We start from the raw sequence: 21,307 nt of genomic DNA, 5'->3' as shown, positions 1-21,307 counted from the left end.
AATACATATATTTTTAGCAACATTTGAAGTTTGGCATTAATCATATAAAAAGTCAGCAGAAGTGCAAAGAAATTTTCGTTTTTATCTCTCTATACAATTAATACTATATAATATCATTGTTTTAGTACATAAAATATAAGATTTTGATTTAGGATTAAATGAGACTATTTTTTTGTTACAATGTCACAGCAGAGTAGTTATCAAAATGGTTGTTCCTATTTTAATAAGATAAACTAGACTATGCTAACTCACTATTTTGTTACGTTTGTTGTGCATAACAAAATAAATATGTGTCAACAATTTCAAGTATTCCTTGAATGTTTAACACAAGTTACATTCTAGAATATTAAATGTATCTTTATTTCGGATACCGATTAACATTCATTTGTTAGTGGAATTATACGTTTTCAAATACAAATTATTTTCCTTTCGTTGATCCTATACTAAGATATTCAATTAAAATTGAACATTATGATTACAAATGCTATTGTTTTGACTTGGACAGATATTTTGAAGTATTCAATTAATAATTATTATATTTTTACGAGTACTATAATTTGATCTATCGTAATAAAAATATAAAAATTGTTTATTGTCTTTCATAAAAGTTTATATATGAATCATTTCAATCCTAATAGTAGCAGTAGTAATAGTAGTAGTAGTAGTAGTAGTAGTAGTAGTAGTAGTAGTAGTAGTAGTAGTAATAGTATTAGCAGTAGCAGTAACAATAATAATAATAATAATAATAATAATAATAATAATAATAATAATAATAATCATAATCATAATCATAATCATAATAATAATGGTAATAACAATAATAATAATAGTAGTAGTGTAGTAGTAGCAATAATAATAATACTAATGAAAATGATAATGATAATAATAATAATAATAACAATAATAATGATAGTAGTAATAGTAGTAGTAGGAGTAATAGGAGTAGGAATAGTAATAGTAATAGTAATAGCAGTAATAGAAGTAGTAGTGGAAAGAGTTATAGTAGTAGTAGTAGTAGTAGTAGTAGTAGTAGCAGTAGTAGTACTAGTGGTGGTGGTAGTAGTAGAATAATAGTCGGAAGAGTTATGGTAATAGTAGCAGCAGTAGCAGTACCGATAGTAGTGGTAGTAGTAGTAGTAGTAATAGTAGTAGTAGTAGTAGTAGTGATAGCAATAGCAGTAGCAGAAGTAGTAATAATAGTAGTAGTAGTAATAATGATACTAGTGATAAAGATAATAAAATTTGTTTCATTTACTACAAAACATAAAGCGGTACATTATTGGTGCACCTATAAAAAAAAGAGCTGAATACGAATATTTCCTACAGCACATATTTGTTTAAGTAAAATTAAATATCAACTTTTTGTGGTATTTTCAAATTTGCTACATACATGTGTGATATAAAAGCATAAATGCTTATTCAAGTATTAAATTATTTTTTAAATAATTTCAATTTAAATATACATTATACATTTTTAAATATCAACATTTACGCTGATATTTAATGTAACTAGTTATTTTGTATTGCGCTCCAATTAAATTGAGCAACATATATTATTTCCGTCATAAATTATTATGCGCAGATCAGTAAGTCCTATATCTTGCGTATTCATATACGAGTATTAAACCAAGTTTACTTTTGAAAATTTATCACAATATACATCGAAGGGAAAATCGATGTAGATTAATACATACAATTTCATGATGGCCACATTAAAAATTGTTCAGTTTCATTCAGGATCAGTTTCCCCTTCTCCGATCGGCAATACTGTAACAAGACCAGCTGCTGCTACTTTAGCTTTATATGTCTCCGGTTCGAACCAGCGAATCGGTTCCTGTCAAATAAAGTTAAAGTTAATTGCACTGTTTGATATAATAAAATATCAAAGTAAAATTAATGTAAAAAATATATAATTTCTACTTTACCTGGACATGTTGTTATAAGCAGCATGCTTTGAAATTGTAAAGCAAGTGTTAAATGACTTAGAGTAAGTGCATGCCTTCTTAGTGTAGTGACACAAAACTTTTTTGTTTTATTGCTTAAATAAAAACAGGAATTTCCCACGCTCTTGTTACAATGTACGCTCGTGTGATTTCCAAGGATTTAATACAAAGTAAAAATGTTTTATTATCTTTGAAATCTCATAAAAGCATTATACAATAATATTTACTACATAAAATATTTTTAATCTCTTAAATAGTTTATAATATTTAATACTTTTCCTCCGAGTAATACTTTGAAAACAACAAAAATTACAATAACTTGTTTAAACTCATTTAATAGCAAACTATATAATAATTAAAAAACAAATCATAATGTTTATGAAATATAAAAACAAGATCTTAGAAGAGTATTAAATTTAAGGTCATGTGATGTATAACAAACGTTACATAGTACAATTTCTCCTTTTCTTTTTTTAGCTTACGCTACTAATCATATATCTAACACGCATATATAAAAAGAAAAGAGGAAACATTGAGATCACAACATGAAAGAATACATAAGAAAAAAGAACAACTCTTTATAGTCTATATCATGATTCTGTATAATATAAAAGGATCTAATTTTAGATATAACAAAATAAATGTATTGTACTAACATATATATATTAAAATTCAACAAAAAATATTAATATATTAGTACAATTTTTGTATTAGTACGGACTCAAGGCAAGAGTTATATGTATTATTTTAAATAAAAATCTTAAATATAACACAAAAGATAGATCACACGTACAATGCGTTTCCTACATAATACTGACACAATCAATTTTTGGTTGAAATTATTAAATATCACAAAATTCATTATATAATAACATCGAATTTTTTTGGTTTAGATACGTATATATATATATATATATATATATACAAAATATCCCATACAAAGTTTTACACGCAATTATCTCTTCAACTATTCATTCTTTAAAAAACATTTCAAGCAGAATATAACTTATTTCGACTGAAACATCTTATGACGACTAAAAATTTTATTTAGGTGGACGTACCTCTAAGATATTAACCTGTTGTTTTTTTTTTCAGACAAAACTGTATATCCCACTTTAGCTGGTGCGCCAGGACGTAAGCAAGGCGATAAGCGGGTGTAACAACAATGCAATCCGAGTAGGTACGTACGTGATCAATGACACAGTGTTATTGTACCTTCGATTCACTACAAAGTATAGTGTTTAATTTCGAAATGGGGAGAACAATAAGCTTCTCGGAGGTCAAGAGACATACTTTTTCTGGCAAGCACACCAGTGATCTTTTATCCTCAAAATGTTTGTTGCACGACACTAAAGTTTGATTAATAGTGAAGAGAGCAGTGATAAAGAAGTAGTGAATTAACTTGAACAAGAAGAATGTCACGGAAACATATCCGTTGACGAACGTATTAAAAGATCAACATATTACAATTTATGGAATGGGTTACTCATCTATTTGAGTGAAAATACAAATCTTGTTCTTTCTCTAGCCAGAATTTGTGCTTATCACAAGCTGTTTTCTTCGATATAAAATAAGGTAAGCTTGAAATATACTTTTTAATAAAAAATAGTTGAAGAGATAATTCCATGTAAAACTTTACATAGGACACCTTGCATAGATATATCAATACATACTTTTATAAATATACTATATTGAAAAATATCTATTTTATAATTTAACAATCATAAGTGAAAGAAAATAAATCCAATGTGAAAATTCTCTTCACTTATTAAAATTAAGAATTATTGGTTAACTACAGTTTCATTATAATCACTCTCTACTAATAGAAGAAATCTCTTTGTTTATACTATCATGCGATTACTGCTTTCAGTAACATTATGAAATTTAATATTCTAACTTGAATATTTAAAAAATGAAGTATGAGTAAAAATGTAACAGTCATCTTTAGTGCCAGCACATTCCAGCATAGAGAACAAATATAACTTCAAAATAGTTAAATTAATTTCAAGGCATTAATCTTATGTCATCTTGCAGAGATTAGTAAGTAACACTGTCGTACATCAGGTGATTAGCATTGGTATCACATTGATGTACCTTGCGAACAATGTTGGGACATTCCTTTCGAATGCGAGCCCAATCTGCAGGTGGCCGTTGCGCATAAGGGCCTGTTGAACACAGCAACAAAAACTCATATGTGAGTTCTCTGATTTCTGGAACTAAACATAATTTTATCAAGAAATTACTATTTATATTTACAAGTATTTGAAGGGTCAGGCAAAAACGATGAAGGTTCAATTTAACAAAAAACATTATTCTTTTCTTCAATCTTTCAAATTTAATTTTAAGAGAATAATTACTTAGTACATTTTGTATGTTTTTCATGCCTGATGAAAGTAAATTCTAAGAATTATAGAAAAACATCATTAGCAAAATCTTCTAAAAATACTATACTATATATAAAAATACTTCCATCGTGTCTTCCCTTAACCACTCGCTTGAAATCATTTGAAATGAGTACCTTCTAGAGTTGATGAATTTGGTTCAGAAATTATAAGAGGTTTATAAGTTTCTTCACTTTCTGAAGTTGCAGCGCTATCTATGTTTAACTCTCGAGCTACTTCATTCGTATTACTTGGAGTTAACGATACTTTTTGTGTATTCGAAGATGAGATCGAATAAGGAGATTCTTCCTCAAAATTGAAGTATTCTATACCACTTGTGAAATTTTCCGAATCCCTCAGAAAATATTCGTCTAGAACTAGCTTTGCAGTCTGATATGAATAATAACAATGTTAATGTAATATGTATTAAACAACTTATATGTAGTTTATGTTTTTAAAAATTAAGAATATATTACCCTAACAAGATCGAGATTGCATCCTGTAATCTTTAAAGACTGGTTACCAACAGTAACAGTATATTTATATTCGCCTATACTGGCGTCGTTGGTGGAGAAGCTATGGAGGAGTGAACTTCGTAAACGAGAGTTTTGTTGCTGATGCTGCAACCGATTACTTTCGTCAGATGCACTACTGTTTAACGAGGAGCTAGAACCACCCATAGCTCCTTTTTCCCCTTCTCCTTGCTCTAATCTCACCGGAGATGCATTTCGTTGAATCGTATCTTTTATCAGATCCTTCGCGTAACTGATGGGATACAAATTAAGTAGATTATATATCTAAAGTACGCGTAATGTAAAATAATACATAATTTGAGTTGAACTTACTGTATCTTGTCCTCGGAAGTACCCGTAATTTGGACAAGTCGTTCTTTGGCTCCAGGGTTTACTGCGAAAAAACATGGCATTAATTGTAATATCTTACAGCATAAATAAGATATCCAGTTTTTGTTATCAATTGAAGATTGTTTCATAAATATTCATTTGCATTGTGTTAATGTGCAATTTATCAATGCAAAATTGTATATTTAATAAATAAGTATTAAATATAGACACTATTCAAACACTCCAAGACAAATTATTTGTGGATTAAAACAATGAAAAATGTAACATTTATTGCATATACATACTCCTGTAAAAAAATGTAAGGTAATTTTTAGGTACGTTTAAAACTGTAAGCGTTTATAAGCAATAAATAAAATTATATTAACTGTACGTATAAAATATTGAATAAGATCGTAACAGCATTATTAAAGATGTTATTCAACATTTCATACTTATTTTAATGTAATTTAATAAGCTGTAAACAAAATGCATACTAGTGATAATAAAATGTGATAACAGACAAAACAATAATACAGTAAAAAAAGTATGTGAGCAATCACACAGCAGAATTTTCACAATAAATTCATTACGTGATTAACATAATAACATAAAGGCAAAATATTTCATGCAAATAAAATTAATTGTAAGTTACAACATAAACGATATCTGTGAATATAAGCGAGTATCATTTACTATTATAATACAAAATTTCATGTTATGTAATATTGCAAAAAGGATGAAACCCATTTACTTTTACATTTTATTATATGTAGTAACTTCTGAAACTTTTTTCACATTTTGTAAATATAAATAGTTGCTCAATTGCGTACATCCGTCAGCAGAATATTTAACAAAATTTATAATTACAAGAACAGAAAATTCCAATTTCTATTACATTATAGAATAAATGAATGTAATGAGAATATTAGGATATGTAAAAATATTAAAAAATATATAATTAGTTGTTTCTGTAATGCATGAACATAATGCTATTAAGCCATCTGCAAATTGTTTGTTTACCTCGCTGGAAGGAGATGATTGTCTGGCTGAGCTCTTCGATCATGTGAACCCGCCGCCCTTTTATTCCCATCACTGTATTTTTGTGCAAATGATTTAGAAGTAGAAACATACTACTTACTACTTACAATAGATGAGAAAAATTACATACAAAATTACACGCACATACGCACATACACACACATACATATATACATATATGTGTATGTATGTGTGTATGTATTTGGAAAATAAATTCAAAAATATGGTGCAATGGCATAACTTAAAACTAAGATAAACCATTCGGAAATTAAAATAAGTAAGCCATATTCTACATTACATTACGGAAGTTTTACATGTATATATCTCTCTGCTACAACATATGTAATACTAATTCAACTGAGAAACTTGTAAACTTTTCTTACCTTTACCAGAATCACTGTTACGTATAACAACTTCATCTTTACAATAATTTTTCCCAGGGATACGCGTAGGTTTCACAAATTTTCCACTGTTCTTTATAACTTCACCAGGTCCTAAAATAGGTGCAGCAGTAGGTGAAGTCATCGCTGCCATAGGAGATGATAATGCATTCGTCGGTGTATCGGGAATTGCTTCTGCCTGTTAATGTCATAAACTGTTTCAAGAACCATTTGACCTGTACCAGATTAAGGATATAGATACATAGATTGACATACATTATCCAAATGGGACAATTTCTGTGTATAGTAGACATCCATAGAATCTGTATGACGCCATTGCTTGGCCCTTAACTCTATTAGTTCCAGCAGGTGAACCCTGGTCGTCAAATCTAATTTTTCGTCTTGACTTCCATTTCTGATCGCCACAAATGCTCTATCCAGCTGGTCTGTACGATAAGATATATACAATTTTCTAAACCTTATTAGTTTAATCAATTTACCTTTTTACATAACAAGTATTCTTTTAAGTTATACCTTTATAAATAGCTTCTAGCTGATGAGCATACAGTTTTAGATGATTACACATTGTAATTACATTTATTTGTAGCGCTTGGTCATGGAAGCCATTAGTTAGTTGCATTGCAACATTATCGATTAAGGACACTATGTCCTCCACTGTGAAATAGAATTTTTAAACTCATAAATAATGACTAAATTTGTAGCAATAATTTTGGTAGATTCGTTCTTATAAATATAAACAAAATTCTAGAAGAGATATAAATAATATTCATACATGTTCATTTTGAATTGAAATAGAGTATAATATAAAATATGTTGCATGTTGAACATATTAACAATTACCAGTCGTAATCCGCCCATCGACGGTCGAGTGGCGTTGATTAAGTTTAAGCGGCCTAGGTTTTTCGACTTTCTTAATAGTTCGAGCTCGATTTAGTTGCGTCGCGGCCATTCTTCTACACAATCTTGAATAAATACAAAAAGAAAAGGGTTTAGTCGAATGAAATCAAGATGAAATATAATTCTGTCTAATTGTCAAATGTAATTTACGTTATTTAATACAAATTCACTCTGACGCGACTAGAAAGTATACGTTTCAAACTCGACTTCTCTAATATTTCGAGCAATGAAGTAAAAAGCATCATACTTTTTCTAACCAATTTCTTTTCTCACACACACACTGCTGAAAATTTTCATCGTAACGTATCGGTAATTATAATAATATTATATTACATCGGACAATTGACCAGTTTTATGCGATCAATATTTGCAGAAGTACTACGAAAAAATTAATACTGAAAGACGAAGAATCTTTTGATCTGTCTCTAATTGCCAGAGAATGTAAAGTTATAATTAAAACTCTTCGAATTGCATTTAAATAAGATCGACGAATTACGGGGAACACTGCTTTAGTCTAAAAACATTTTTCAGTCGTAATGTTTTTTTTTTTTCTATGTACATTTTGAAGAAAGTATTGTTCCAACTAGACTTCGCGATATGTAGTTCTGCGCCGCGGGTGATTTAAAAATAACTACAGAAAAGAGAGTGGTCCGCCGAAGAAAATAATGTCCAATGGAGAAAGAAAAAAAAAAACTGTACATTTAATATACTAACATGAACTTTAGCGGTATTCGTTACAGCTGTTCGGAGTTCGTGGAAAACGTAGGGCTTTTACAATGGCAAGTGATTTTATTGTAGCCTACGTAGCGATAAAAATAATTTATACGATACCCATGTGAGCGCCTCTGGCACTTTCGACATCTTGTAAGGAACGTTAGAGAAGGAAAACGTATAAAGAACAAAGAGAGATAGTATGCAAAAGAAAGGAGAAATCGGGAGTGGGGAGGAGATGGATAGTAGGGAAGACTGAGAGGTGCAAACGAAAAGAAGGAGAAAGAGAAAAGTATGAATTATTTAAATTTTCCTAGACACAAGATAAATGACATAAATACAATTTCTAGTATACAAACCGCGAGAGGGTATATCGTTTCGGGTTAATAATTGACACGTTTCGCAGCGATGTAGAATCGAAAATTGTGAAAGCTATAAGACACATCGAGTCGAGAAAACGCATCGCTTTACTGTTAATTAAATCTTTCTGCTCGAAGAATGGTACTTATACTTTGATATTGTTTATCGAAAAGAGACTTACCACCACGTCGGCCGTGCCACAGATCAACGACAGGCAGACAGTCTGAAAGAAATCGGTAAGAAATGTCGTTGACATACGTTACGAAGGTGTGCTCAAGTGTCTTAAATTTAAAACGATAATACCAACGCAACGATTAAAATTCACTAGGAAAAGAATTTGGTTGTGTGACATTTTACAAACTTTTGCTCGCGTGTAGAATTTCAAAAGGGACGAGGATATATTTGTTTTATGAAAGAAAACACATTCGACATTGAAAACATTTTATTCAGTCAGTAAGAAGCATTCTACATGATGATGATGATAATGATGATGATGATGATGATGATGACGATGATCATGGTGGTGGTGGTGTGGTGGTGGTGATGATGATGACGATGACGATGACGATGATCATGATCATGTTAATGACAATATAATAATAATCATAATCATAATAATAATAATAATAATAATAATAATAATAATAATAATATTAATTCACATAATAATCATTCATAATAACCATTTATAATATACAGGTAATTCTCTTTCTCTTTCTCTTTCTCTCTCTCTCTCTCTCTCTCTCTCTCTCGCTCTCTTTCTCTCGCGCGCGCGTGCGCGTTCTCGCTCTCCCACATACTATGAATTGCCTTAGTTTATAAATTATAGAAAATTCATCAATAAATGAAACGTTACATTCTTCAGACTATAAATGTAGTCAATAAATCATTCTTATCTCGTCTTTTGCTGCAAAGATATTTTGTTTCTTCCTTTAGTTCGGTATTCGGCAGCGTTGTTGGATTTGAAGAACTACTTTTAAACTCCCTGCCCACAGTAACGTTTACATATTTTGTGCCTCCTTTGTACATTGCTAAAAAATTCATGCCTGCTACGCAGACCGAAGATAACAAATCCTAAATACTTCTCTTCATAAGGCATATGTTCCATTAATATTTCATAACAAAATTATGGTATTAGTATAATGTATAAATAAACAATAACACAACGATGTAAACGTAACTGACGCAGTTCTATTATTGTAAATCCATATTTCTATTGATTTGAGGTAGTGTATTCAATGTAACCCTATTACTTTGCAGCTATATGTTATGTGCGGATATGTTTTGTATGAATATCTTTTGCACCCATACACTTTTACTCTAAGTCCAAAATATGTGAAATACGTTAGGAAACTTTGTGTTTAATGATAAAACAGATGTAATCAGAAAGCTGTAAATCGTTCACTTTTACCTTCTTGGTGTCGGAAACAATTGCGATATCTTTCACAATGGATATTTATAAACAGTTGAAAATGTAGAAATAAAGAATATAGACTATGTAATATGTATACATATAAATATGCACATATGCTTGTACAAGCCAGTATTTTGGACTTACAGTTACTCGAGTTGTAAGTGTGCTTCAAAAATTATCATCTATGTATAAAGTATGAGAAAACTAAATGTCGGGCAAATTTTGAAACCTATTGTAATTTTGCCTTAATTATTGTTCGTGCATGCCGTACATTAAACGAGCACGGGACTTTGTAAATGCACCTTGACATTAATCAAAATCTTCCCGCTATTCAGTATTCCAACTTCATTACCAAATACGACAAGGCTGCTGACATTAGGCTTGCTAGCACTTGTAAATAATGCCCAGCAATTGTGCTATTCCGTTAGTTTCTTTAACTATTATTTCATGAATAATTTATCACATTTTAATCGTCTTCACAGATTGAAAAAGAGAGGGCACATGTAATATCATGCATTACCAAGTTGGCTCAATCTATGAACACTTTTGTAAAAAATATAACATCTATAGATGGTTGAGCCCCCGGTTAGCATATAACGAATTAGTACTTTTGAAGGTAATCGCGGATCACTTCTGCAGGAACGAATACTGGATATAAATATCCACGTATGATTTATATTAAATGCATTTGCCACCTCCCTTTACTTTAAAAGGAAACACTGTACTTGGGTTCAAAAAGATACCCAAAGTTATGTCTAATACTTAAAAAATGGAACCTATTTAAGCACAATAGACGGATATTCCTTACAATTTGATTGTACAAACTCTTTATTCTATTGCAGAAGTGATTGTCGCTCTAGTCTTCATATATTAGTTTTCCTTTCAATATCACACATACCCCCTCCCTAAGAAACTAAATACAGTAAACTTAATTAGAAATCGAGAAATTGACACTATCAATTTTGAATTTTGACACATTCGTGTTATCCTTATATTACTTTTAATATAAGTTTAACAACTTAATCAAATCAATCTAAAGTTAAAATAACAAATACAATGCACACATACATTGTACAAAAAATTAAACTTAACATAAAATATGACTCACATCGAGATATAATAGCCTCAACAGTTTACCAGGGGAAAAACACAAACGAAACGTACATATAATAGTAAAACTATTAACTACTATACTACTCTAAAATAGCGAGAAAATCCTAAGACACGCGATATCGCACGATGAACATTATTTTAGAAGTTGCAGAGTGTTTGCAATTTCTAAAGTCATTTTCTCTTATTAAATTTGAATTCTCTAATTCTTGTAGTTTGAATGTCTTGTGATTTTTACGCTTTTTGTAACAATTAATTCAATATCATTCCTCCTGCTATGTTACTGGTTTTTCGCATCTATAGCTGGAGAATATCTCAAAATAAAGCAGAAAATCTTTCTGCTTTCAACTTGTACGTTTAACTTACAATTTTAGATCTTGGAGCCGAAATCCATTATTTGATTAATTGTGTCACGATTATACGTAATTTTTTTTTTTTTTTTTATAAGTTAAGCTCGTATGTACCTTGACATTATTCTTCACGTACTTAATATCGTCGGAATATCATTTTTTATTATTCATGGAACATTTCAACTCCACAGATAAAAATTGATTTTAGACAACAATTAAAGATTAAAATCATTATTAACTATAATTATCAATTACACGACCATTAGTATGTCTTATGTAGTAATAAATTACCATCGTGCTATTTTATTTCACCGTCGACGGTTTTCTTTTATTACTAGTTGTTTATGAGTTATTTAGCTTAACTTATTAACGAGTATTAATGGCATCTGCGTTTGTCAAGAAGAATTGAAGTAAATTTGCATTTTTACCTTAATTATTAATGCTGTATGAAATTCAGCTTTCTCAAATTTTTATAAACTCGTGTTTAATGATGCCGCTTTTTCTTGAAACCTAGAAAAAGAATATCCAAATCGCATTATAAATATTGAAATTGGTATTAACACATACCAAGAATGTATTTTATGAGCTGAAGGTAATTTACTTTTTTTAGCTTTGCCTTTTTTTTGAGCTTTCCTCTTTTTAGCAGATACAGAAGATGATTCGCCAAAAGTTGTAATTTCTTCCCCAAGTGTACCAAGAGTTGTCATTTGGCGACGTCTGTGCTTTTCTTGTTTAGTAACAGGCAAACGCGTCATATAGTTCTCCTCGTACTCTATCTTTCGTTTGTTTTCACGCCCTAGACTGGCTTGTTTCTCGCCTAGAGTATGTGAGTCTTCGATAGGCGCGTCTAAATATTCCTCTTTTAATTCTCTTAGAACAGCACCTGATACCGCACGCCTGCGAGCCCTTTCTCCTGCTTTACGAATTTTTTCAGCCACTGTCTCATCCTCGTCTGTGACAAGTAGAAAAATATTCAAAAATTACATTTCATCGATTTGAACAATTTTTATCTCAACTCGAACTACTTTACACAATAGAAACGTATATGAATACCAACCATAATGTACAGCAGCCAGTTTAGGTGGTACGTAAATATTGGACTTCCTTGCCTGTGTTGCTTTGAAACCATCCACGTTCCCATCTTGATCGCTATCAGATTCTTCGTCGTTACTATCGAATGCATCGGGATTTGCTTTAAAATTAGTTGGATCATCACTGTTAATAGTACCAGTTACAGCAGTCTTAACAAGTTTATCTATCTGATATTTTAGTTTGTGATCTATTGGTCGGATTTTTTCTAGGACAGTTCTTATCTCAATTAAACGATCGATCGATGGATCCCCTTCTATACGTTCTCCCGAACATTTTCTCAGTACTACGTAAGTCAAATTAATCAAATAAGAAAGTAACATATGATACTTCATTTCTAGAAAACTAAGACCCTTGTCGGTAGAAATTTCTCCATTCTTTACACGGACTAACATATTGTCCACAAGTTGATTCACTTGCAGGACGTTGGCATTCATCTCCCCGAGCAGACGAAATGCCTGTGGGAGATCCCTTTGTTCCATTTCGTCGATTGCCTGTAAACATAATTATTTATAAGTAAAAAACTAACGTAACATTTGATAAGGCAAGTGCAATATAAATATTATGGAAAACGAAAGGCAGTGTACCCCCATTATCGTCATATTTTAATTAAAAATGATGAAATATTTGTAAATAAATAAATCACGATGCATTACTCATTCATGAGTAATTGAATATTTATTTAACACCGACGAAAATGTTCTTGAACGGTATCACTTGATTATTCTATGTCGTCTTTCGCCGTATTTCACGCAAGTCCGGCGTACAAAAATTGTTGTAACTTCTATTTATCTCGACGTTAACTAATTTTTATTTGAAAAAATCAAATGCGCGCTAAATTCTGTTCGTAAAACCGAAGCGTAGCCAATGTTTTTGTACAACTTTCACCGAAAAATTGATCGAAAGGCTTAATTTTAAGAAAAATGTCGGACCCGTGGATGTACAGGAAAAAAGCGCAATAATCTGCTGCCATCTTTCCTATTTACTAATGGATGACAACGGAAAAAAAAACAATCAAAAATTTCCAATAGACCTGATAGAAAAATCCATTGATTTAGACAATCCGCGGAAAAATTGATCAACATTCAATGCTTAAAAGTTTCCACTCACCTGTACCATTGTTCTGAAATAAAAATTAACCGAACAGATGCATATCTAAATAACGTAACTTGTAATTAAACGAGTCCCCACGTGGGACGATATTTTCCTTTTCGGGGGTATATTTTTTCGCTCGGAAAAGCTTGATCAAACCATCTACTATTATGCGACAAAAATGTTGCCATTCTTTATTAAAGGCACACTTTCGCGAACCTAAAACTAATCGATTTAATGTTTTCGGAATTTATCGCATCAAAATTAAATCAATTTAATCGATTGTTAAGCAATATGTTGTATTTGTAAAAGACTCACTTCCTCTGCATTCGCAAGAATAAAAAATTGCGGGAATTTCAAAAATAAATACAATAACGAGTATCCTTCGTGTGAAAATTCATGTTTCAAATAGTACGTTAAAAAGAAAGTTTGATATTTATTACAATTGAATAGCCGTTACAGTTTCAATTACAAAGTGCGCATCTAAGTTACGCATTCGGTGTAACTTATAGATAACGAAAATTGTTCACCTTTATATTCGAATGTTTTCTAATCGAATAAAATAATCAGCTGGCTTTAAACGAAGCCTGTTCTATTCTGAAAAGTTTATTAAACGCATTGTTACATGACGTTACGAGTTGGATGGCACTTTATTCGGTACTTGTGTTAGCATCTAACACACGTGCAAGCGTGGCAATTAAGTACAGCTAGAAATAAACGCGCTAGGGACTTTTATAAGGAATTCTTGACATCGCTTTACTGGCAAATGTTTCGACGCAAACTTCGTTTCGAAGTAAATTTCATTTTTGACGTGAACGCAGTGGCGAGTAGTAATTAACAGTAAAACAAAAAGATACGGCGTGGCGCCCCTTTGATGAAAATAATATTATAGAATGGTAGGTGTTGTTGCTCGTCGTTCCTGTTTGAAATATATTTCAGTTAAATGTCACAGAAATCTGATTGTTTATCGAACTGACGTGGCGGTTCTTTTTCGGTGTGTCTTTTAACTTCGTAATGCGTGCGACAATGTTTGCAAAATACAATATTCCATTTGTCACTGTTAAAACTGCTGAAACATAGCTCTGTACATTTCTGTTTGTATTATATTTTTCCACTTACAAGTACATTACAAAAGTATAAAACAGTCTGTAATTATGTATTTATATATTTGCGTTTAACAAAAAATAGTATGTTAATCTATGTTTTATATTGTAAAACTTAGTGGGCTACCATACAACTCCTAACAATAATATCTATGAATAGTGGCGTTTTAAAGAGAATCGTAAACAATAGTCGATAGTAGTGTAGTTTAGAACATGGAATATTGTTGTTTACTTGATTTTATTGTCAACAGGGAAGATTAAAAAGAAATACTGCGATACTTGTGATAATATCCCTATTAATTGAAACTAATGGCTTCCTTGTACCTGGAGTTGCTCCTGTGGAGTTCAAGAAGGGGCAAAAGATTGATGTTAAAGCAGTCAAAATGACCAGCACTCATACTCAATTACCATACGACTATTATTCTATTGGTGTTTGCGTACCAAAAAATAAAACACTTATTTATAAATCAGAGAATTTAGGAGAAGTATTGCGTGGCGACAGGTGAGGTTTGTGATTCATTGTTTTATTCTTGAACGAATAATTCGATTTATTCTTATACAGGATCGTAAATACACGGTACGAGGTATCAATGGCAGAAAATATAAGCTGTAACTTGTTGTGTAACATCACGTGGGACGAGGAAATGTCACAACGTGTTATAGAACGTATTCAACACGATTACACTGTGCATTTGTAAGCAACTATAAAATTACTTAATTCGTATCGAATATGCAACAACAGTAAATTTTATTTGTCAGGTTAATCGACAATTTACCAGCTGCGACGAAAATGGTTCACAAGGATACGAATAATGTTGTTGTATATTACGGCTATCATTTGGGTGGTATTAACAACAACAAATACTACATTAATAATTACCTTAAATTAAAATTAAGTTATCACAAATATGGAGAGTTAGTATAAAAACTATTATTCTGTACGTAAATGTATCGTATCGAACTAAAACTACTACTTTTTAACTTCCCTTTCTAGAAATGAATTTAGAGTAGTTGGATTTGAGGTAGAAGCTCGCTCGGTTGATATAAATCAACTGAAGTTTGAGGGAAATACCTGTATAATGCCTACGCATTCTCAAACAACACATCAATATGTCAATCCCACAGGAACTAAGCTTCAGTTCTTATATTCGGTGGAATGGAAACCATCCGATGTAAGTTGGGCAAGCAGATGGGACGTATATCTAGGGATGAACGATGTTGAGATTCATTGGTTTTCGATCATCAATTCGCTTATTGTAATACTTTTCCTTTCCGGTAAATATACATTACATCGTGTATCTTTTCGTTGCTTAATCATATTTTAGATTGTATAAGACGGAAATTTTATAATTTAGTAAAATTACGTAGGAATTCTAACGATGATCATGGTTCGAACTCTAAGGAGAGATATTGCACGATATAATGCCGGTGAAAACGATAGTTTAGCAGGCTTAGACGAAACGATCGAAGAAACTGGTTGGAAACTGGTTCATGGAGATGTATTTCGACCTCCACCATATCCTCGACTATTTGCTGCTGTGATTGGCAGTGGAATTCAGATATTTTTTATGGCTTTAATAACAATATGTAATGTATTTTTTCGTAACAAAAATAATAGCATTATCGACATCTTCATGTTTTTCTTACTGTATTCTTAGTAATCTTTGCTTTTATAGTTTTTGCCATGTTGGGTATGCTTTCTCCTGCGAGTAGAGGTGCACTTGGAACCTGTGCAATATTTTTGTATGTATCTTCTGGTTTAGTTGCTGGATATTTTTCTGCGCGGCTTTACAAAACAATGCGCGGTCGAAAGTGGAGAAGAACAGCGTTATTGGTAAAAATTGAACCTATTATATTTGGGTAAAGTTTCAAAGGTACTAGGTAATACTTATTGCATTATTATATTGATTATTACAGACAGCGACACTTTATCCAGGAATAGTGTTTGGTACTTGTTTCTTTCTAAATTTCTTTATATGGGGAAAACATAGTTCTGGTGCAGTGCCATTCACTACAATGCTAGCATTGTTGTGTTTATGGTTCGGTATATCACTTCCTCTTGTATATCTTGGATATTTCTTTGGATACCGTAAACAGCCTTTAACGCATCCTGTTAGAACAAATCAAATTCCCAGACAAGTTCCTGATCAATTATGGTATATGAATCCAGTATTATGGTAGGTATATCACAGATTACATCTAATGTAATCAAATTTATTCAAAGATTACGTATATCATTTTTATTGTTAACTGTTACAGCACACTAATGGCTGGAATTCTTCCTTTCGGTGCTGTTTTCATAGAATTATTTTTCATTTTAACTGCTTTGTGGGAAAATCAGTTTTACTATCTTTTCGGATTTCTGTTTCTCGTTTTCTGCATACTCGCCATCTCTTGTTCTCAGATATCCATAGTTATGGTTTATTTCCAGTTATGTGGAGAAGTAAGTAGAGAATAATTATGTATATCTACGTATATGTAGTTTATCTATATATTTATAATATATATCTTATTTATTATTAGGACTATCGATGGTGGTGGAGGAGTTTCATTGTTAGTGGTGGTTCGGCTGTATATGTATTAGCCTACTCGATCTTCTATTTCATGACAAAATTAGAAATAACGGAGTTAATTCCAACACTTTTATATTTTGGTTACACCGCATTAATGGTATTAACATTTTGGTTATTAACAGGTACAATAGGATTCTTTGCAGCTTATGCGTTTATTCGAAAGATATATGCTGCTGTAAAAATAGACTAGTCAAATTATACATTAACCAAATCAATGAAAGAGGGTAAAAACTTTCAATGTTACGGGAAACATTTAATTACTTTAAATTAAATGTGGCATATATATGCCACCAAAATAGTACAATAGTTTACTTTTATTTCCGATAGACAATCTAATTTCATTGCAAATGGGTAGTACATTCTTCGAATGATATTTTTGTGTAATAAAAGATTCTCTTTATAATGGCAAATGAAAAATTTTATACCCACTGATGAATAGAACAAAATTCTAATTAGACAAAATGATTTACAACTTTTTATTATCATAGTACTTATAATTTATTAAACAGAGTACTACTCATATTCACATAATAAATATACATATACGTATAAAGAGAATGCATATAGAATACGTTAATATTACTTTTTTTTAAGATAATATAAAAAATGTATAAAAATATCAGTAAGTGTAATATTAATATTAGTCAATGCCAAGTATTGCAATTAGTACTATTAATTTACGATTCATTTTTCTCTTATCGCAATGTATAAATTGACAATTTTGCAAGTTATATTTGCAAACATCTGTTTCTGTATACGTATACATTGAATGTGTACAGTGGAACATTAAATCTTTGCGGATGATAGACTCGCATGTATATGCATTCAGTGAATCCTATTGGTATAGTCGATACGTTTATGCATGCTTTCAGCAGCAGCGTATCGTTTTAATATAAATAAAATGTATAAATGGTTCCAATGCATAATGCTCATAACGAAATTCTATTTGTTCATTAACTTCATATTTGTTTTAATAAATGTATTACATTTCATTTAATATCGAGTTAGTTATATGCAATTCATGTGTCATCCTGTGATTATTTCATTTTTACAAAATTAAAATCTACTGTGAGTAACTCTTTCGGCTATTAATAGTATAAAATTGTTTGCATCATTTATATTTAAATAAGTTAAATTGTCTAGTTTATTTCTTAATGTTGCGTTACGTAGAATGCTTACCAATTATGTATTGATTGACTTATTCATTTTTGGTACAATTATAAAGATCTGTACTTTTAATTTATATGTTCTACTGAGTAAACGTGTAACAAATTTCGTACATATTTTAGTCATTATGTATTTGCAATTTTGTATGTTCCTATAATCGTGTATACGCGTTAGTATACATGCTCCTTTCCAAAACATTAGTTATTTGATAAAACAATTGAAATAAATTTGAACTATGTGAAGCAATTAAGTTTCAAAATTAGTAACGTTGAGACTAATGATAATGATAATGATAATAATAGATAATATAGACATATATATTATTCTATGTATTCTACACTGTAAATAATATGTGGTTATAATATTTTTAAAGATTATACACGCGTACACGTACGTACGCGTCTACAAACAAACAAACAAACTAATCAATGACTCGAGGCTTTAATTTTATATTCTAGTTTATTTCTCTAACTACTAGAATACATTTACTATTACTTACAATACATCCACTACATGTACATTTCCTCTTCAACATTTTTTAATATTATCGACAAATAGAAACACACCACTTCAATGAAACTTTAGAAGATAATACCGATTTTGTTTTCCTCTACATTTTCTAATAAAATATATTATAATACAAACTAAACTAATAACATAAATACTAATTTCTGTAGATTCCGTGGGCATGTAACATTTCGACAGAGAATAATTATTGGGAGTAAATACACCCTGAAATATCAATATAATGTTAAATATATATGTATGTATATATATTTAATAATAAAATATAAATGTTAAATTAAATATCTTTAAAATCTATAACTTACTAATAATACTGAAGGATTATTCTTGTTACGCCAATTGAAAGAGGGTATCGTAAACTCTAATATATCTTTCCTATGTAATCTTGTACAACCGTGATGAGTGTGACCATTTACAATCAATCTTGGGTTCAGTATATCTAAAAGCTATAAGTTGATTTCTCTTTAATAAAAAAATTCATGTGTCTACAATTACTATAATTCCTAATATCGTAACAAAACATTTTACGTACTTGCTCAGATGCTTCCCTTGACAAACATTCCCATCGTTCCCTGAATTTGATATTTTTTATCTCATCCGGTGCTTGATCCGGTTCGTTACAAATTCGATCGGATTCTCGATACATTGGATAGTGCTGTAATTAGAATTCAAGTATTATCAGTTTTATTTTACACACAGAAACTGTCTACTGACCTGTAAGAGAATCGGTCTGCTATATCTTGTGATTGTAGTATTTTTGTCGCAACCATCTGTCATACGTTTTGCGCACTTCAAACTTGCTGAAAATTATTTTATATTATATATTTATGTCTCTATATTCGAAACCACAATCTTTTCTGAGTATTTATCTTTACAGTAAAAATTAATCTTACTGGCAATATCGTTCAATCCAATTTCTGTAGAACGACATAAGAAACATCCGTCTCCTTCCATTGCCATGCTATTGAGTAACACAAAGTGATTTCCTTGGACACTAATTGTTGTTATGGACGGTGATTTTAAACCGTCTACAAACCGTTGATTTGTGTATGGCGTAATCGCTGCGTAAATGATTCTCGGTCAGGAATAGTAATAAATTAATTATAACAATCGATGATACTGTACAATACCATAATGGAATCCAATGTCATGATTTCCAGCAACAACGTGGAGATTAGTTTTTTCAGGCACTGAAAATAATGACTTAAATCTTTCTATGTATCGTTCAAATTCCACGGCAGTGCTCCATTGTCCTTCATCAAATAAATCACCTATCGGAATTATTACATACATTAATTTCTTCTGAATATTTATCTTTACAGCTTTGGATAAGTGAACTGCAGACATTTATGTAAAAATTTATATCTTTATAAACATAAATAGTACAAAGAAATAAAATTTAAATAAAGATCTGCTTTGCACCATAAATAATACTCTTCTCACATTATAGTCCACATAATACATAAACATCTGCAGTTTAATAATAATATTATCGAAATATCAGAAATATTACGTTTAAAATTTGATTTTAATACACACCTAATATAAAAATAATGTGCGGTTTATGAAGGGTAAGCAGAGTTTGAAACGCCCTGTACATCTGCCATTCCCTGCACAAAAGAAAGTATTAAATTTTCATTTTTGAAAAGCACAAGGCGCTCTCAACTTATTCGCTCGTAAACTAATTGAAACCAAACCTTTTTAATTTATCAAACCAATGTCCGTGTCTAGGACCCAATAAGTGCGTATCGCTTAGAAACAGTGCGTTCAATGGAGTTTCCTCTGAATTAGGTGGCACGATCGCCACATCAACTTTACTGGGTATCAAGGGTGGCCAAGAGCACTGTTAGAACAAAAACGAAACACGAAATGAACTTAATTAATTTAATTTAGTTATTGTCGACCGTACGCTGCCATACGATATCGTATCTTTGACTTACTTGAATAAGTACAAGATAACATAACAGATATTCACAAAATATAAATACACTTATTAGAATTACAAAAACCTCAGCAAAATATCTTTTGTACGAAGATGTTCTAATCTCTACCATTTTATACGATGGGAGAAGTACATTCAGAGGATACTTTGAATAATATTACTTTTTCAATGGATTCACCGACTATTACACATTGAATAACTTTTTCATCTTGATCAGATCATTGGAAAATCCTGCCACTCATCCCAATATTATTCAATGGAACGCTCCATTTCAGATAGATTCCAAATAAGTATAGGGACGGATCGAGACGAGCGGTGGCCCTAAACGGTAAAAATTTCGAAAGAAAAACGTAGATCTTTACGAGGATT

General features: G+C 30.9%; 4 protein-coding genes across 7 annotated transcripts; 1 reads left to right on the top strand and 3 right to left on the bottom strand.

Moving 5' to 3' along the window:
* Positions 1-1,227: 1,227 nt before the first annotated feature.
* On the bottom strand, positions 1,228-8,889 carry Mxt (Eukaryotic translation initiation factor mextil). Of its 3 annotated transcripts, none has more exons than XM_076907995.1 (11): positions 8,755-8,889; positions 7,446-7,567; positions 7,119-7,259; positions 6,861-7,030; positions 6,588-6,783; positions 6,187-6,258; positions 5,170-5,230; positions 4,801-5,089; positions 4,462-4,714; positions 4,038-4,159; positions 1,228-1,834 (listed from the first exon to the last, which is right to left on the bottom strand). In XM_076907995.1, exons 2-11 carry the CDS (start codon positions 7,552-7,554, stop codon positions 1,730-1,732), a joined length of 1,518 nt encoding a protein of 505 aa, XP_076764110.1. In that variant the 5' UTR covers positions 7,555-7,567; positions 8,755-8,889; the 3' UTR covers positions 1,228-1,729. The 3 variants fall into 3 exon arrangements, with proteins under 3 accessions (XP_076764110.1, XP_076764113.1, XP_076764112.1); XM_076907998.1 differs by lacking the exon at positions 8,755-8,889 and adding an exon at positions 8,334-8,471; XM_076907997.1 differs by lacking the exon at positions 6,187-6,258.
* A 424-nt stretch (positions 8,890-9,313) lies between these two features.
* LOC143431341 (neuroguidin) lies at positions 9,314-13,773 on the bottom strand. The gene is made up of 4 exons (XM_076908007.1): positions 13,647-13,773; positions 12,505-13,030; positions 12,049-12,399; positions 9,314-11,957 (listed from the first exon to the last, which is right to left on the bottom strand). The coding sequence occupies exons 1-4, from the start codon at positions 13,653-13,655 to the stop codon at positions 11,932-11,934; spliced, it is 912 nt and encodes a 303-aa protein (XP_076764122.1). The 5' UTR covers positions 13,656-13,773; the 3' UTR covers positions 9,314-11,931.
* A 613-nt stretch (positions 13,774-14,386) lies between these two features.
* Positions 14,387-17,719, top strand: Tm9sf4 (transmembrane 9 superfamily protein member 4). Of its 2 annotated transcripts, none has more exons than XM_076907988.1 (10): positions 14,387-14,524; positions 14,983-15,233; positions 15,294-15,425; positions 15,491-15,646; positions 15,726-16,006; positions 16,100-16,318; positions 16,390-16,565; positions 16,649-16,908; positions 16,991-17,174; positions 17,255-17,719. In XM_076907988.1, exons 1-10 carry the CDS (start codon positions 14,522-14,524, stop codon positions 17,492-17,494), a joined length of 1,902 nt encoding a protein of 633 aa, XP_076764103.1. In that variant the 5' UTR covers positions 14,387-14,521; the 3' UTR covers positions 17,495-17,719. The 2 variants fall into 2 exon arrangements, with proteins under 2 accessions (XP_076764103.1, XP_076764104.1); XM_076907989.1 differs by having other exon boundaries at positions 16,408-16,565; positions 17,255-17,717.
* A 1,285-nt stretch (positions 17,720-19,004) lies between these two features.
* Pgap5 (Per1-like protein PGAP5) lies at positions 19,005-21,050 on the bottom strand. The gene is made up of 9 exons (XM_076907728.1): positions 20,937-21,050; positions 20,694-20,839; positions 20,536-20,606; positions 20,127-20,267; positions 19,890-20,057; positions 19,711-19,796; positions 19,529-19,651; positions 19,302-19,442; positions 19,005-19,203 (listed from the first exon to the last, which is right to left on the bottom strand). Exons 1-9 carry the CDS (start codon positions 21,048-21,050, stop codon positions 19,042-19,044), a joined length of 1,152 nt encoding a protein of 383 aa, XP_076763843.1. The 3' UTR covers positions 19,005-19,041.
* Between the last annotated feature and the right edge of the window lie 257 nt (positions 21,051-21,307).

This window comes from Xylocopa sonorina, chromosome 17 (assembly GCF_050948175.1).
Source record: "Xylocopa sonorina isolate GNS202 chromosome 17, iyXylSono1_principal, whole genome shotgun sequence".
In the NCBI taxonomy this organism is placed as follows: Eukaryota; Metazoa; Arthropoda; class Insecta; order Hymenoptera; family Apidae; genus Xylocopa; species Xylocopa sonorina.
This window is presented reverse-complemented; position numbering and strand designations above follow the sequence as displayed.